This window comes from Natator depressus, chromosome 17 (assembly GCF_965152275.1).
Source record: "Natator depressus isolate rNatDep1 chromosome 17, rNatDep2.hap1, whole genome shotgun sequence".
NCBI lineage: Eukaryota > Metazoa > Chordata > Testudines > Cheloniidae > Natator > Natator depressus.
Window position 1 is genome coordinate 4,335,336 of NC_134250.1, and position 16,119 is coordinate 4,351,454.

Consider the following 16,119-nt stretch of genomic DNA (forward strand, 5'->3'; position numbering starts at 1 on the left):
AGGAACTCCATTAACTGGAATAACTTCCTGTCCTCCTGCACCAGCAGCTGTGTTCACCTCCCACTTCCTTTGCCAAATCTGGATGGGGCACAAAGGTCACAGTAGGAATTTTGCAGCTGCAAGGGTAACAAGATTTCCCACAGACCAACAGTGTACGTGACAGACTTGATCTATAGAGTTTTGTGGGTATGTTTCACCTTTTCAAATGTCAGGACTCTGCACCCCTCCAATGTGCTACTTCTCTTGCCTTCTTGTTAGCCTATCCTGCTGACAGCAAGGGAAGGAAGGGAGCTTTTGAACTGATTTAAGCTATTTCCATGAACACAAACAGCTGTCCGTGCTTTATCACATTTTTCACCATGTTTCTTTCTAGATAAACAAAACTCAAGATTATGGGAAAGGGGGAAAAATACCATCGCCTGTTGCCCTCCACGACAGCACCTGCAGTGGGACCTCCACCACTGGAGTAGTTTTAAGGGATACAATGGAAAGTTTCCTGGATTGTCCTGGAAGGGACCTGGCCCAAAACAGCGCTGCAGGAAGAGACAAAAGCCATTACACTGGAAATGTTTAAATAACTCATGAGGCTGCCTGAATAAACAGGCCTGGGGAGAGAATTACATTCCAAAGAGCAGCTACTGCAATTCACACAGCCAGTGGGCCCCCTGCCATAACTGATTAGCCACTTCATGTCCTCACTGGGAGGTTTACAGAGCACTAGTGACACTACATTCCAACGGATTTTACTGCCAGCTGCTGAGACTTCAATGCAGAGGTTTGTCCCCTACTGAAAAAACGGAAGCCGGGGTGTCTTTTCTTCTGTGAGAACCATATATTGAGCCCTTGTACAATACAATTTACACTTCATCCCCGCTGCACTAGCTCTTTTACCTTCCCCATGGCCCTGGAAAGCCACATGAAGCTCTGTTTAGGGTAAGAATCTCTGCTGCGTTAAGGGCAAGCCAGCCGTGCAGCGTGACCAGCATCCTCTGCCTTACAATGAATATGAGAACCTCTGTGGCAGAGTAGATTGAGCAGGGCCCTGGTAAGAGACTCCCACCTGCCCTGTTCTTCAGGGTGGGGGATTCACCCACCCCAAGAAAAGAGTCCCCTTAGGATAAACTGTGTGTAAACGACACACATGATGCACAACCTCTCCTTTGCTCTTCCTAGTCCCAGTAATGTGAGTACTGCAACCTACTTGTGCTATTGAGCTAGGTTGGTGCACAAGGGTCAGAATCGAGGAAGGGGGTGTGTGTTGTTGCTCAGTAGATGGCACCAAACCCAACCTCATTTCAAAGGCGGGTGAGCAGGCATGGATTTGAGGACTTAAGCTTGCTTGGTAGGGACTTTCATTGAATCGCTGAAGGGCTGTGTTAGCAATCACTAAGTCTGACAGCTACCTCTAAGAATGGCTCTCTGCTAATCCCCTTATGACATTCCTAAGGAACCAGTCAGGGCAGCAGCAGGTGCAAAGGCCTGCTCTCTCCAAGGCCTACACCTTGATGATGGCAGCTGCAGGTAAGTGTGGCCCTTGGAGTCCCAAAGTTTGGGCACCCTGTTCAAAACTTCATGTGTTCCACCAATGTTAAGGGGCATCAAGTGCAGATCGTGGGCACGCTGTGGAGTGGCTGGATGTTGAACATGGGCATGGACCTCTCAGGGGCAGGTCTGTTTTAACAGCTCTGCAAGTGTAAACTGAATAGGCATTGCAAAACCTGTAATTTTATTGATTCCTCTGCAAGCTGCCTGCATGGGAACATAAAGAAGAGGAGGCTCTTTCTGTGATGAATGGTCTCCTGCACAGTTTAGCCCAAGGCAGGGAATGTCTGTCTTTTGCTTTCTTGCTTCTTCATCTGCAATTGTCTCTTCCCCTCAAACAACAGGATGCTCGCAGCCATGGCTGAGTTCAAACTGTCCACACCTGGGACAACAGGAATAATCAGTCTCTTTCCCCCCGTGCTCTCTGCTAGCCGAAGTGCTTCTGAGCTCAAACCATGGGTCTCCCCACCTATCACCACCGCTGCTGCTGCTGGAGCCCGTGTCCAGTTCTCGTGGTAACACTGAGTGTCAAGTTCTGGGAACCAGGCCTCATCCGTTCCCTGCTCCTCCTCCTCGCTCTCTGAATCAAAAGCCAAGTCCTCTCTGCCTATCTGAGCCTTCAAGTTGTAAGGTCTGGAAACCCAACCATAGCTGCTGACCTTTCCCGACACATCCTCCATCTTGTCCTGTGTTCTTGGGTCGCGGCTATCGGCCACATGGACCTGCGTGTCTGTGGGAAGATAGTGGGAAATGGATTCCCACTCCAGATTGGCAATGATGGGCAGGCGGAAGTGAGCCCCCATGCCTGCACGAAGCACTTTGGGCTCCCAAGGATCCACGCAGCCTGTAATAGAAAACAGTGAAGGTGCAAGATCTCCACAAGCATATGCATTCAGCACTTAGTGCTAGTGAGAAAGCGCATCAAAGGAGAATGCTTAAAAGCTCCCTGGAGCAAGCCATCATCTGAAACAGCCAGGAGGGGTTATATGGGCCTATGGTACCGTAGCACCACACAAATTGGAAAGCTAACTTCTCTTCAGCTCCCTCAGTATGTAGAGTTATAGATGGGGTGCTGTACTTATGAACCTGCCTTTGTTCTAGGCCCCTAGACTTACTAGGTATCACAGGAGTATCCACAGAAGGTCCAACACACTGTGAGCTGTTGGGTATTTCCATCCATATCAAATGAAATCTCATCACTTTTCCAAATGGTTGATTTTTCATTAAACTCTCCCACCCCGTAGCTGAAGTCATCACAGACTCCTGCTCTCCAGAAGGAGAGGCCTACCTTTGGTGAGCAGCACTTTGCTGCAGCCTGCTCCAGCTGCAGATCTCAATATAGTCCCCAGGTTTCCTGGATCACGGAGATTGTCACAGATAAGGGACAGGGGCAGTGAATTCTGTAGGTGGACAGCTGGGTAAGTCATCTTGGCATGGTCAGGTCTGGAAAAGATTCCTGAGGAAACAAAGGGAGAGGCCCATTGGCAAATGAGACTCAATGGCTTTTCTGACATAGCACTGCCCCGGGATGCATCTGTTTTAATCACTTCTGATTTAACTGATACTTTTGTGGTGGAACTGGAAGTACTGAAGATAGGGTGAGGAGCAGTACTGCTGGAGTCTGCATAAGACTGTTTTCCTAGTAAAGAAAAGAATGAAAGTATCATTTAAAAAAAAAAAAAAAACCACCCCTCATGGGCATCATCAGCTCAAAGATCATAGGTGCCATTTTTCCACACGCCACAGCAGAATACCTGTATTACCAGGCACGATCAGGGATGTCAGTTAGACAGAGGCCTCAGAGCCACCATGAGTGCCAATCATCTTCCAAGCTTTGAGGAGGTCTATTGAAATGTAGTCCCCTCCTCAAGTGGAGGGGCAAGTGACAAGACAGTCTATCATGTCAGTTTGAGTGGAAGCAGAGGAATCCTTCTTCTAGCCAATTCCACTTGACACCATGTCACTGGCAGAGTAACAGGAATGGGCTAGTGAAGAGACAGTCAAGTCGTATTTGTCGCTACATTTATTTTAATAACTGCTAAGTGCAGCTACCCGTTGTTTACTATTTCTAAAGCAAACTTACCTATCAGCCCTTGAGGAGCTATGAGGTCAGACCAGTTCTTAATGTCTTCAAACTTCACCTTAACTAGAGTGGTTTTCTTCAGCTTTTCCTCAGGCAGTTCCTTCAGGTGCCCCACAGTACTGAAGAAGAGAGTCTGGGGCACTGCTCCAGCGTCCAGGGCATCCTTGATAAGTCTCTGACCCTCCAGCAGAATCTTCCCATGCTGATCGCGAAACTTCTTTGACTTGGCAATTGTCACCACTTTTCTATAGAGAAGACGACCAGTTAAAACTGCTGGGATGTTAGTAAAATCTCTGGTCAGCTTTGAAGTTTGCCACTTGCAGGTGGAGGATGTTACTCAAAACTTTCCTGGACTCAATATTATTCCTTCTGTCCAATGACTGTCTGCATACATATTTAAGAGTGGCTGCAGCTACTACTGCTATTGTATAGGATCCCTTATGCTCACCCTTATTAATCTCTACAGCAGGATCAGTCTAAGGCAATGGTTGTCAACCAGAAGGGGGTGCAGGAGCCAAACTTTCTAGGGGGACTTGGCTGCACAGCAAGCCTTCTTGGGGCCTTGCATAGATCTGCTTTCCAGTACCGAACAAGCCCAGATCTCTCAAGGACTGACAGCAGAAGCACTAATACAGGTAACAAGTGTTTTTATAGTACCATTTGACTTGTGTTTTGATGTAAGTAAGTTGCCTGGTATCTCCTGAACAAACTCAATAGCAACAGTAGGTGGCAGCGTCCTTCTCGCTATTCTAAAGGGGGAGGGACCACTGCCAATATTAAAAAAAAAAGTGGGATATCATTCAAAAAAGGGTTGAGAACTCTAAGGGATTTATGAACAGACACTGACCACAGAGTAGCTTGTTAGCAAGTTATTTGCAAGTGCTTTTGCTGAAATCTTAATAGTTACGTGGAAAAATGCAAAAGCAAGAAGGCTCATGCACTGGCAGGCAAACACCAAAGTCAGAAACTTGGTGCCTCTCCCATGAGCTGACAGAAGAATTTCACAATGCAGCATATTAAGGCTTTGTTAGACTCTTACCATATATAACTTTAGATTTCCTTGATTTTATTGGTTTAAAAAGTTTGCTCCCTAACGGCTGAGGTTTTGAAAATTGTTCCCTCTCCTGTCAGGATTTGCTCTGATGTTGTGAATTTCACCACTGGCCCCAGTTTCTCTTTCCATTATTTCATGTAGCATGTTTATTACGGCAGTGCCCAAGGGCCACGCCCCATTGTGCTAGGAGCTGCAAAAACAGCCAAGTAAACAGTCCCTGCCCCAAAGAGCTTCCAGTCTAAACAGACAAGACAGACTCTGGGTAGAAAAAAGGATTTAACATGAGCAGAGAGAACATTGTGAAGGCAGCAAACATCCTGTGTGGGGGGGGGGGGGCAAGGGGGCCGGCTGTGCCACGCGTCTGTCAGCAGCGGAGGGAGCCAAGGGAAACGGGGGGGGGGGGTCCCCATACGTTGTTTGGCGTAACTGCTGCCATGGTAACGTGTCTGGGAGCCGGCGGGGCGGGGGAGGGGAGCGAGCGGCTCTCGCACAGAGCGGATCCTGCGGGGCCGGGGACCGCCGCAGGGCCTTACCCCAGCCTCCTGTCTCCGGGCTCCGCCTTCTCGTAGCGCAGCCCCTGCCCGGCCGGGCTCTTCTCCGGGGCCGGCCCCGGCCGGGCTCCCTTCGGCTCCGCGGGGTCCCGCCCGGCCGGGGCGGCCGCTCTCTGCTCTTCGCGGGGGGGCAGCACGCGGACTGGGCTCCGCCGCAGCGCCCGCACCCAGCGCCGCCCCGCAGCCGCAGCCGCAGCCGCGCCCGCCCCGGCTCCTCCCGGCTCAACCCGGAGCAAGGCGGCGGCGGCAGCGGCAGGACCCAGCGTGAGGCCCCTGAGCGCCGCCATCTTGCCCTGACCCCCGGTGGCCCCGGCCCGCCGGATATCCGGCTGTGCACGTGACCCTCCGCAGCTCCCTCGCAGGGCCGCGGCCGGGAGCTTTGCGTCATCGCCACGCGCCGGAAGTAGGGGCCGAAGTCGGAAATGGGGGCCCGCCGCGCGCTGCATTTCGTGTTCAAAGTGGGGAACCGCGGCCAGAGTGTCCGCTTCTATCGCGAGCTGCTGGGCATGAGGGTGAGTGAGCGGGCGGGGGTGGGGGGCCCTCAGCTGGCTGCGTCCGGGCCGCCGCTGCCCCGTCCTGTGGCCGGGCGGGGCGCGCTGCGGGCTCCGTGGGTCGCCAGGGCCAGCGCTCGGTTTGCTGGGGCCCGGGGCTGAAGTCCCGCCAACCTGGGTTGTTTGTCACGAGGCGGATGTGCCCTAAGCGTTCCGTTGGGGTGTGCTTAGGTCCGTTTCCCGGTAAGGGCTACGTAGGCTTCATTTGTTGCATGTGTTCGATCTGCCAGATTCTAAGACATGAAGAATTTGAGGAAGGCTGCAGAGCTGCTTGTAATGGGTATGTACCGTTATTTCTCTTTGTAATCTTTAGCTAAACTAAAACATCTGCAGATGCTGACTAACCAAATGGGCTTACTTACAGAGCCTTGAGCATACTTCCTAAACATTGCTCCTTTCCTTTGAAGAAAGTAAGAATGTATCTTCTTGCGTCAGGGGTGCTTACATTGGAACATAAGCATTGCCATGGCAGATCAACAGTCTACGTAGTCATGGAGGCCCAGATCTTCAAAGGCAGTTAGATGCCTAAATACCTTTGATCTGAGCCACTGGTTCCTGAATGGAAATTATACTTCATGTTTCTGGGATTTTATTTTATTGTGTTTGTAAATGATATTAGGGAGCCTAGTGCCTTGGGTAGGCATCTTATTATCTTAAGTCAAAATAAATCCGTTAAAATAAAATATCCTGCTACCGCCAGTGGCCTCTCATTTCTTTTCAAAAAGAAAGAGCTTAGAATATATTGTCTAACTTTACAGTTTTCCTATATGAGGATGAGGAAATACCTTTTTGACTCCACCTGGTGAGCTGCTTATGCTCTGAAACATGAACCTTGAGGGCACTTAATTTTATCCTAGCTCTTGCACTATAGTTGCAGTTCCTATGCTTGGATTATGGATCAAATTATGGATCAAATCATATGAAAACTACTGTTAATCATTCTTTTGGATGGCTGTGCAGTTGTGCCTTCCTAGTTACACATTAACATAGCTTAGCAGGGAAGGTAAAGGGGGTGACTTGATTATCGTGCATAAGTACCTACATGGGAATCAAGTATTTGATAACGGAGGGCTCTTCAGTCTAGCAGACAAAGGTATGACATGATCCAGTGGCTGGAAGTTGAAGCTAAACAAATTCAGACTTGAAATGAGGCATACATTTTTAACAGTAGAGTAATTAACCACTGGAGCAATTTACCAAGGGTTGTGGTGGATTCTCCACAAGAGGAATCAAGTTTGGATGTTTTGCTAGAAGCTGTGGTCTACAAATCGTTTTGGGGAAGTTCCCTGGCCTGTGTGTTACAGAAGATCAGACTAGATGATCACAATGGCCCCTTCTGGCCTTGGAATCTATTAAATTAAGAACTTACTGGAAAGTTACTGTTTTCTATCACACTTTGTGGGAATCCCTTAGTCATAGTGCCGGCTCCTCCTGTTAGCCGGAACTCATTTTAAAAAAATGACTTCTATATGGTGAATAATTAACCAGTGGAACTTGCTGGTGCAAGATATTATCAAAGCAAATAGTTTAGTAAATTTCAAAACAAAATTAGACTATTTGTAGGAGAGCTGCATCTGCTGTTATGTAAGAAACTAGATAGGAGAGGATAAAACTATAAGGATCCTTTCATGGTTGAGGACATGAAGTCGGCACCGACTGGCATGCTCTTTCAGTGATATAGTATTGTATAAAAGTTTGTATGGTATGGGTTTCTGCACTTTCCCCTGAAGCATCTGGCACTGATTGGTGTCAGGGGTAGGATATTGGATTAGCTGGACCACTGGTAATGCAGTTCCTGTCCTGAGGCACTTCTTACTTGTGTGGGGGGTTTGTTTGTTTGTGTCTGATACTGACTACAAATAAATGTGATGGTTGTCCTAGCCCTTATGATGGAAAGTGGAGCAAAACAATGGTAGGCTATGGGCCCGAAGATGATCACTTTGTTGCAGAGTTGACCTACAATTATGGAGTTGGAGAGTATCGACTCGGCAGTGACTTTCTGGTAAATATCACTTGCTGTCCTAACGTTCTTTTGTTCTTGTTGTGAGCTTTTTGGCTCGGAGTCCATTCAGACTATGTCTTGGATACGCTTTCCTGATACTGTTTGATTCCCTATCCATTTTTGTTCCCTGAGGGGAGTCTTGCGGGTGCTGTTTGCATGTCTTTTGTGCAAGGAAGAGGAAGTGGGGAGAGGTGCTTTGTGCTCATGCTGCAGTTGGGCGGGGGGGTGCAGTTGTATTTATTCCAGGGAGCCCCTCACTCCCCACCCCACTGACAGCAAAATTTGGAGCTTTCTGATAGATCATTCTGGAGAACTGCCGCATCCCTTTTATTTCCCTGGACTTCCAGCCAAGGAGGAACTCACTTTCTCCTCCCAGTGGAGGTACTGTGTGTGCTCATTGTTTCCCTGGTATCCTCCTCTTTCCCCCCCCCCCCTCGGAGTCAGAGATGGATGGATGGTCATGGAAGCCACTCATCTCTAAGGTGGCAGAACTCTGGATTTGAATTGGCCACTGCCTCTGCAAAACCCAGCTGGTCAGTGCTGTTCTGGTGAGCTCTGCAAAAACCGGCAGAGCCAGGATCTGGCCTATTAAACTCCATCTCTCTGCTTCATATTTCCCTGTTGTGTAAGAGGTGTTACAGACAGAGTTGTTTTTATAGAGGCAAGATAACCAGCCTCTCAGAGGCTGTTTAGACCCTTGTTCAGGATAGCTCCAACTCTTACTACAGATCACTTGTGTAATTATTGCCCCCTCTCTCCGCTTTCTCTTGGAGGAAGATAATTGAAAAGCTGGGGGCAAGGAACCAGTATCTGGGCTGTTGAGGTTTCCTTGACACCAGTAGGTGTTTTAGCCCGGGGTACAGAGCAGAGACTACATAGATGATTGCTCTGTTCCTGGCAATGGATGAAGATTAGGATTCTATGCTGATACGTGGAGATCTATCGGCTGACCAAAAAGATGGTGTTGGTGCATCTTTGCACAGGTGTATTGGTGCATGTTTGTGCTTTGTATCCTTGCTAGGGCATGACTCTTATGTCCAGCCAGGCAGTGAGCAATGCCAGGAAGATGGGATGGCCACTCAAAGAAGTTGCAAAGGGTATATTTGAAACTGAAGCCCCAGGAGGATACAAGTTCTACTTGGAAGACAAAGAACAACCACAGCAAGGTAACGCACACATACCCTTTTCTCTTGTCATCAGAGACTGAGAGCTGGAACATCAGAAGAGGTTGCAAATCTGGCTTGTCCAAGATTTATGGGAAAGTGTGCCTGCCTCATGTTGTTGCTATTTGTTTCCCATTATCATGAGCACAAAAACCTAGAGTTTAAAACTACAACATACACACCACTAATAGGAAACTATTACAACCTTGCAGATCCCGTGCTAAAAGTAACTTTGGCAGTCTCGAACCTGCAGAAGTCTGTTAGCTACTGGTCTGGTCTGCTGGGAATGAAAATTTATGAGACGAATGAGGAAAAGCAAAGGGCTTTGCTAGGCTATGCAGATAACCAGGTTAGTCATTTAGAGAAGTGACCATTCTTTGAGAATAGTATGTTGTGGGATTGGTTCATTTCATAATGACTGAACCTTAAATAAATAAATAAAGCAATCTTACTGAGAACAGCTGTTTCTCTAAACTTCTAAATGTTTGCTTTGTCAGTGTGTCTGCCATCCTGCCTCCCTGCTAAGCACATACTGTAAAAAGGTGGAATTGTCAAATTTGTTAGTAGTTCTGCTCTTAACTTTTAATCTAAAAGACTTAAAGTATAGGCATAATAATGCCCATGCTTCATTTCATATGTAGGGCCTTTCTTTAAAGCAAGCAAATAGCCATATAAAAATGAGAACCCCAGCTGCAGCTGCTCGGGAAAGAGGCACAAAGGTTAAGATACCATGAAATATGGTAATTTAGAGTGAAAAGGAAAATCGGGGCCCTAGCTGCTCTTTCTACAGCGAGGTTAACATGAACATGAGATTATCCATTCAGTAATTTGCAGTCAGACTAAATTTATCAAATACTCAGGGTGAATCATTCTGCTTTTGTTTTTTGTATCTGCGTACAGCCTCTGTTTCAAATAAGGTGACAGAGGTCGTTACTACCTTAATGCACTGGGAAATAAGCATATGTGGCTTTGACATGATTAGCTTATTATGTAACGCTGATTGGCATGCATGCAAAAATGCAGTAAAAATTGTATGAATTCTTTTTTGTCTTCAGATTAGTTTCCCTGCAAGCTAGACTCTTTCAATCCCTCTCTTTCAGTGTAAATTGGAGCTGCAGGGCATTGGCGGAGCAGTGGATCATGCCACAGCTTTTGGGCGGATTGCCTTCTCTTGCCCAAAGGAAGAGGTAACTGATTTCCTTCTTCCTCCGGCCCTTTCCCATGTTGCCGGGGCTGGCCATGTGGAGGGTGACTCATGGTAATACCGATAGCCACTTGAAGGTCTCTCAGGTCACTATGTGAACAAGATGATAACATAAAATGAAAGTTGTGTTTAACTTTCTCTTGGTGAGAATGTGATGGAGATGTGAGTACTGGGTACAGTAAATGATTGCAGCCTGATATGACACAACTGACCTTCAGCTCACTCTTTGTTTTTAAGTTGCTAAACATTGAAGCACTGATGAAGAAGGAGAAGCAGAAGATTTTAACGCCCCTAGTTAGCTTGGACACCCCTGGAAAAGCAACAGTGCAAGTGGTTATCCTGGCTGATCCCGTGAGTGATGTTTGAAATAGAGACAGAATAAACTTTAATTCAGTCTCCCCCTCAGGCAATTTCACTTTCTCTCCTGTTAAATCTGGTTTAGGACAACCATGAAATCTGCTTTGTAGGAGATGAGGCATTTAGAGAGCTTTCCAAGATGGATCCCAATGGCAACAAGCTGTTAGATGATGTAAGTAATATATTCTCTGTATTGTTTGTTGGTGGAGAGGTCGGAGCATCAGGATAGAAATGCATAGACTACCTGTATGTTTTAAAATCCCAACACGATCCAGTGCCTTTCCAGTCCCTCAAAGACAGCTACACTGAGTTCTAAAGGGGTCTTTCAGATGAGTGCTTCATGCAGTTCTTCAGATGCTAAAAATCCCAAATAGCTTTGGGGGTTTGCCTCTGTAGCCTGGAAAGAATTTTCCTTCCCTGTTCTTGTGGTAGCTACTTGGGTGCTACTCCTCACTTCAGAGGGGGCTGCAGAATGGACGATGCTAGAGGTGCAAAGTATCAGTTACAAATCAACCTAAGTAACAGTGGAAAGTGGCTTGTTGGTTGTAACTACCATCAGCTCAGTGCAGTAGAACAGCTTCACAAGATAATGGGCCGCTGCTACAGAAATGACAAGCGGTTTCAGGAAAAGTGTGAAAAGAAAAGGGACGTTTCAGAGCAGGAAACACTGGTCCTGTCATGCCTGTGTCTTACCACATCACTTTGTCGGATACATTTATCTGGTGCAGCAGTGACAGTCACTCACCGTACCTTTTTTAACTTGCTTCTGAAACTAACATGTATTGTTGCAGGGAGTGTCTGTTGCTTTTGTTGTACTGAAGTCCAGAGGTGATTCCCAAAGAGCATTGTTTTTCATTTACAGTGTGGTAGAATTGTTTGCTTCAGGTACTCACAGATTAACTTAAGAGTTGGTCGTTATTGGTGAATAAGTCAGTCATCCAGTTGACTGACTGCAGTCATCCAGTTGACTGACTGCAGTCATCCAGTTGACTGACTGCAGTCATCCAGTTGACTGACTGCAGTCATCCAGTTGACTGACTGCAGTCATCCAGTTGACTGACTGCAGTCATCCAGTTGACTGACTGCAGTCATCCAGTTGACTGACTGCAGTCATCCAGTTGACTGACTGCAGTCATCCAGTTGACTGACTGGCGCTAACCCAAGTAGAATCCTGGACGTGTTTGCTTCTGTAAATGGCTGTTGTTTTAATAACTTTATCATTATACAAATTGTTCACTTCTATTTGTACAGGCGATGGCGGCAGACAAAAGTGACGAGTGGTTTGCTAAGCACAAAATGCAGAAGACTTCTGCTTAGTTGAAGAGAATTGTTTCATAAATGATGCCTTTAGCTGCTAAACACCTGTAAAATGTGTCCGGTTTTGCAGTCATGTTGTCCCGTTCAGTGCGAGAGTGTGCAATGCCCTTGCAAAAGTCTATGGAAGAAAAGTGGGAAAGTTTTGTTGTGCTGTGATGTACAGATTGAGCCCTTGATTTCATAACATGGGGGCCATGGACTTGTAATAGGACACCCTCTCAAGCTTTTCTCTTTCCTGTTGGATTGAAAAAGACCAGAGTTTAGCCTAGACATTAGCTGCATCTTTTCGGTATTTTAGGTAGCATATATCTATCGCAGGATGTGTACTGAGCTATCTTTCTGCTGGGATTTAGGAGTGAAGAATAACTCCATTTCAAATTCACCCTGCTGAATAAGACCAGAATGAATTTACTGCATGCACTAAAACAGAACGCTGGCAAGGGGGAGGATCAGAACACTAACTAATTAGATTAAACTATGGTATTTTATTCTAATTAGCAGTTGTCTTCCAAATAATTCATGCTGCTAAACCTAACTGAATAAAAATTTGTGGTTCAGAGCTGGGTGGAAAAAAGCTCTTTGGAAGTGTTGAAATACTTGCTTTCAAAGCAAAGTATAGGTTAAAGAATAAAGTAAATGTTATATTGATGGTTGGTTCCATTCATGGAAAATGTATTGGACAACTCCAGAACTTATTGCCATGAAGTGAAAGGGACGACATTAATGGTGGTATAATAGCAAATAGACTTGTTGTGTATGTTACAGAGCATTTTGTAAGGTCAGTGGCTTTAGCAATGCTCAGTCTGCTGCACATGGAAAAGAGAGAGCCTTTGGTTAGCTACTGTTTGTTGTGAACAGTGCAATGTTTCTGTTTTTATGACATAGATTTAATCTGGAACTGAGAGCTTGTCTACATGGGAAAATTGATTAGCATAATTATAATAATAAATATCTAGCTCTTAGTGGAATAGGTGTCCTGCTGTAGCTGTGCAGGTCAGTTTCCCTATCTAAACCCTCAGGCTGACATCTAGGTTTTGATTCTGAGAAAAACCTCCCTGAAGCCAAATGTAGGTGGATAGCTCAGTTGCTGTTTGCTGGCATATGGTTAAAATGTTTGAGCATAGCTTATCTTTTTTTCCAAATAAACATTAAACAAATCACTGCAGTACTAATGAGAGCACCGTGATGAGCATAGTATAAATGCCTGAATGAACAGAAGGTAAAATACATAGTCCAAGCTTCTCAGCTTTCAAACCATCAAGACACAAAGGTGCGACATAGACCTTAAAATACTGGGCAAAATCAATGGGTGGAATTAGACTTTTTTTTTTTTCTTAGACACATTAACCAGTATGTTTCCTGGGTCAGAATTTCTAAAGAATGATGCAGGAACTGATTTGGGAAGAACCAATACAGAGTTTAAAATGTGTGACTTCATTGGTACAGCTGAAAAATATGCTCATTACCTCTTCAAAAGCTGTGTTTTGTCTCTGTACTGCCAGTGTAACTGTTCTTCCATTTCCCCACTCAGCATAAAATCCTGGTTCTGTCTCAAACCATCCTTTCAGGCCAGAGGAAATGAGGTTATTTTGGAGAACGTGAAAAGCTGAGGATTCCCTGATAGGCCTTATTGGACTAGGTCTGTCCTATGGCTTTCATGCACCTTAAGCTGCATTATATCTATCTGCTAACTGCAGTGCACCAAACACTTGACATTCCAAATGGGGGTTATGTAGCAAACTAGAGCCAGTCAGACTTTATTATTTGGGAGAGGGGAAGAGTAAAGTGACAAATGGATAGCTGTCTTGAAATTAGCTTTAAGTGTGTTAATTTAACAACTTGTCGTCTTTTGGGTTGAACTGACTTGAATGCCTGCTGTTGCTGATGGAACTGTAGAATCAGCACGTTCTGAATAAATATCTACAATATACTTGTTGCATACATTTACTGGTTTTTAATAATTCTCTGGGAAAAGTTCAATTAGCCTCTTGTGTTACAAAAACAAGTGAGCAAAAATCAACTAGCAAGCAAATGTCACCCACTTACTTTCATCCAATTTCTTAACATAATAAACACCAAAATATTTGAAATTAGTCTTTGATTTAAGCAGAAAGGGGCCACTTAACATTCAGCTTCTCGGTATTTTTTTGTTTCTGAAAGATTGGGCTAAACTTTTTTCAGTTCAACTAGGTAGCAATTGTAAAACTAAAACAAAACAAGCAACTTTAACGAGAGACTTGAAAGAAAAAGTAGCTCAATGTTGGAGTAATAGTGGGCCCTTTACTATCCTTTCCCCCTCAGTTTTTAATAGTGGTAGTGTTAAGTTTGTTACCAGTCTTTCACTTTGACCCCTGATATCTTAAGAGTTTATTCTAATAGTGCCCTTTTTCTTTGTAATTGATACTACACGTGAGACTAGGTATTCAGTATGGGGAGGGAGCTTTGAATTTAGGTGTGGTTTAGATTACATTGAATGCACACTCTGACTTTAATGTATCCAGAACTAAGGCTAACGATTATATTGGAGTACATGGGAGCTTATTTCTGTGCAAATTATACTGGACAACAAGGAAACACTTGAACAAAAATGCTATTTGTTGAAGAAGTAAATGTTTCCGCTTGCCTCAGCTGCCCGGTGCAGATTGCCATTTCATTTGCAGGTAATAGTTACTGTTTAACATAATCTGCTATATACGTGGGTAACAGGCCTGGAAGAGGGAAGCTGTAGAGAGGAGTGTGTTAAATTTCTTTTGCTGTGGTTTCTTATTTCAACCTGCTTTCATGAATGCACACATCAAAAGAGTTAATCCGAGGCTCTAATTATTTCGGTCCTCTACTGTAAGACAAAACTTATTAACCTTTTCTCTTGCAGTGTGCAGTACTGTCAGAACCCTAAAAGTCACTGCATCATCCTGTCTAGGTCTATGATCTACACGGGAGAAAGGACTGCTTGGAATATCTTTCAGTTAAAACATCTGTATTTATATTGTGATGTGAAAATGCACCAAACCCCTTGGGCCTCACACTCTGCATAATACTACAGATTTGTCTAATGCTCATATTGAAATGGACTGTGAACATACAGTAGGTGTTGGGAATAATATGCTCAAACTTATCTCTGGAGGGTTGGATCTCAGCTGTTGTTCACTGAGACATTCTCAAAGCCCAGTTTGAAACTGTTTAGTTCTGAGCATGTGCTGGATATTGTCTTAACCTACTATTACATCTGTTCACTTTTAAAGGGATAGTGTCAAAGACCCTTTTCAGTAAGGGTGCAGCTGACTATGGAAAGCTATCAAATACAGTCAAAACAATAGCAATATTTTCCATCAAGTTCCTTAATGTACAGTAAGCTTAAGTATCCCTTCTAACTCAGGTAAGTGCAACATTTTCAGATAGTAATGTCACTTTCAAATGGAGGGTGTTGTTTAAGCCAATACGCTTTCGTAGTTTATCAGTTAAGTCTGAATTATTGGTAACAGTTTAATAGACCTCCTCAGCAATGGCTGGCCTATTCTTAAACTGAAATGGACTTCCACGGTTGTGTGAACTCTCAAATAGCAGCTTGCTGTAACTGTCTCTGCAAAGTGAATGCTCCGGGTGTCTCAGCCCCCTCCTTCTCTTGCTGAGCCCACCTTCTGTGGTGCCTCTAGGGTGAGTCACAGCCTGGGTCCTGCATGTGATGACATCACAATGCTGGGGAGTGCCTGAAACAATCAATGGCGGGGGGGATCCCCTGACCATCTCAGCCAGGCAGTGCTGCCAGATGCCTGAAAAGCTCTGCCTGGATTGAAGTGCCTCAGATACCATACAACTAAAACATAACATGATGTGAAGATGCATTAACCACACACAAAGCTTCAGACTCTGTGCATGACACTGTAATGATCTGGCTCTAATTTTTGTATTGAAATGGGATCTGAATGTACTCCCGGTGTCAGGAGTAGCATGCTCGCTTTTATTCTCAAATGGTTGGATCTCAACCTGTCAGTTCACACAGCCCAGTATGAAATTATATATCAGTGTGGTGGTGTCTGGTGCCCACAAACAAGGGCCCTAGGCTCCTAAGTGCTGTACAAACACACAACAAAGAGGTGGGTTCATTTTAATAATGTGTTGGATGCTGTAACAATCTCAGGCTAAGCTCTGGGTTTATCTTTGTATCATTTACCTTTTAAAAGACACAGTTGGCAGGACAGCCAGGAAAGTGAAATGGAGACTTTCTTATTATTAAACTCAAACCAGGTGGCTGCTGTTTGTGAACTTGGACTTTGACTACAATGAAATGTGGCTGC

At 45.1% G+C, this 16,119-nt stretch overlaps 2 protein-coding genes across 3 annotated transcripts; one reads left to right on the top strand and one right to left on the bottom strand.

Moving 5' to 3' along the window:
* Positions 1-1,720: 1,720 nt before the first annotated feature.
* Positions 1,721-5,651, bottom strand: MRM3 (mitochondrial rRNA methyltransferase 3; the record flags this gene model as incomplete). Its single annotated transcript, XM_074974943.1, is given in 5 exon segments — positions 1,721-2,386; positions 2,831-2,998; positions 3,626-3,870; positions 5,213-5,606; positions 5,609-5,651. Coding segments are annotated over 5 exon segments (1,428 nt in total), but the record flags the coding sequence as incomplete, so codon positions are not given.
* Positions 5,566-13,737, top strand: GLOD4 (glyoxalase domain containing 4). 2 transcript variants are annotated; one of them, XM_074974601.1, is made up of 9 exons: positions 5,566-5,742; positions 6,012-6,061; positions 7,663-7,783; positions 8,805-8,949; positions 9,159-9,295; positions 10,047-10,133; positions 10,388-10,501; positions 10,593-10,679; positions 11,759-13,736. In XM_074974601.1, exons 1-9 carry the CDS (start codon positions 5,653-5,655, stop codon positions 11,822-11,824), a joined length of 897 nt encoding a protein of 298 aa, XP_074830702.1. In that variant the 5' UTR covers positions 5,566-5,652; the 3' UTR covers positions 11,825-13,736. The 2 variants fall into 2 exon arrangements, with proteins under 2 accessions (XP_074830702.1, XP_074830703.1); XM_074974602.1 differs by lacking the exon at positions 6,012-6,061 and having other exon boundaries at positions 5,589-5,742; positions 11,759-13,737.
* Positions 13,738-16,119: the final 2,382 nt, after the last annotated feature.

Coding starts and splice junctions, on each gene's coding strand:
- GLOD4 (XM_074974601.1), top strand. CDS start 5,653: ATGGGGGCCCGCCGCGCGCTGCATTTCGTGTTCAAAGTGGGGAACCGC. Junction 6,062..7,662: donor TGCAGAGCTGCTTGTAATGG/GTATGTACCGTT, acceptor TGGTTGTCCTAG/CCCTTATGATGGAAAGTGGA. Junction 10,134..10,387: donor TCTCTTGCCCAAAGGAAGAG/GTAACTGATTTC, acceptor TTTGTTTTTAAG/TTGCTAAACATTGAAGCACT.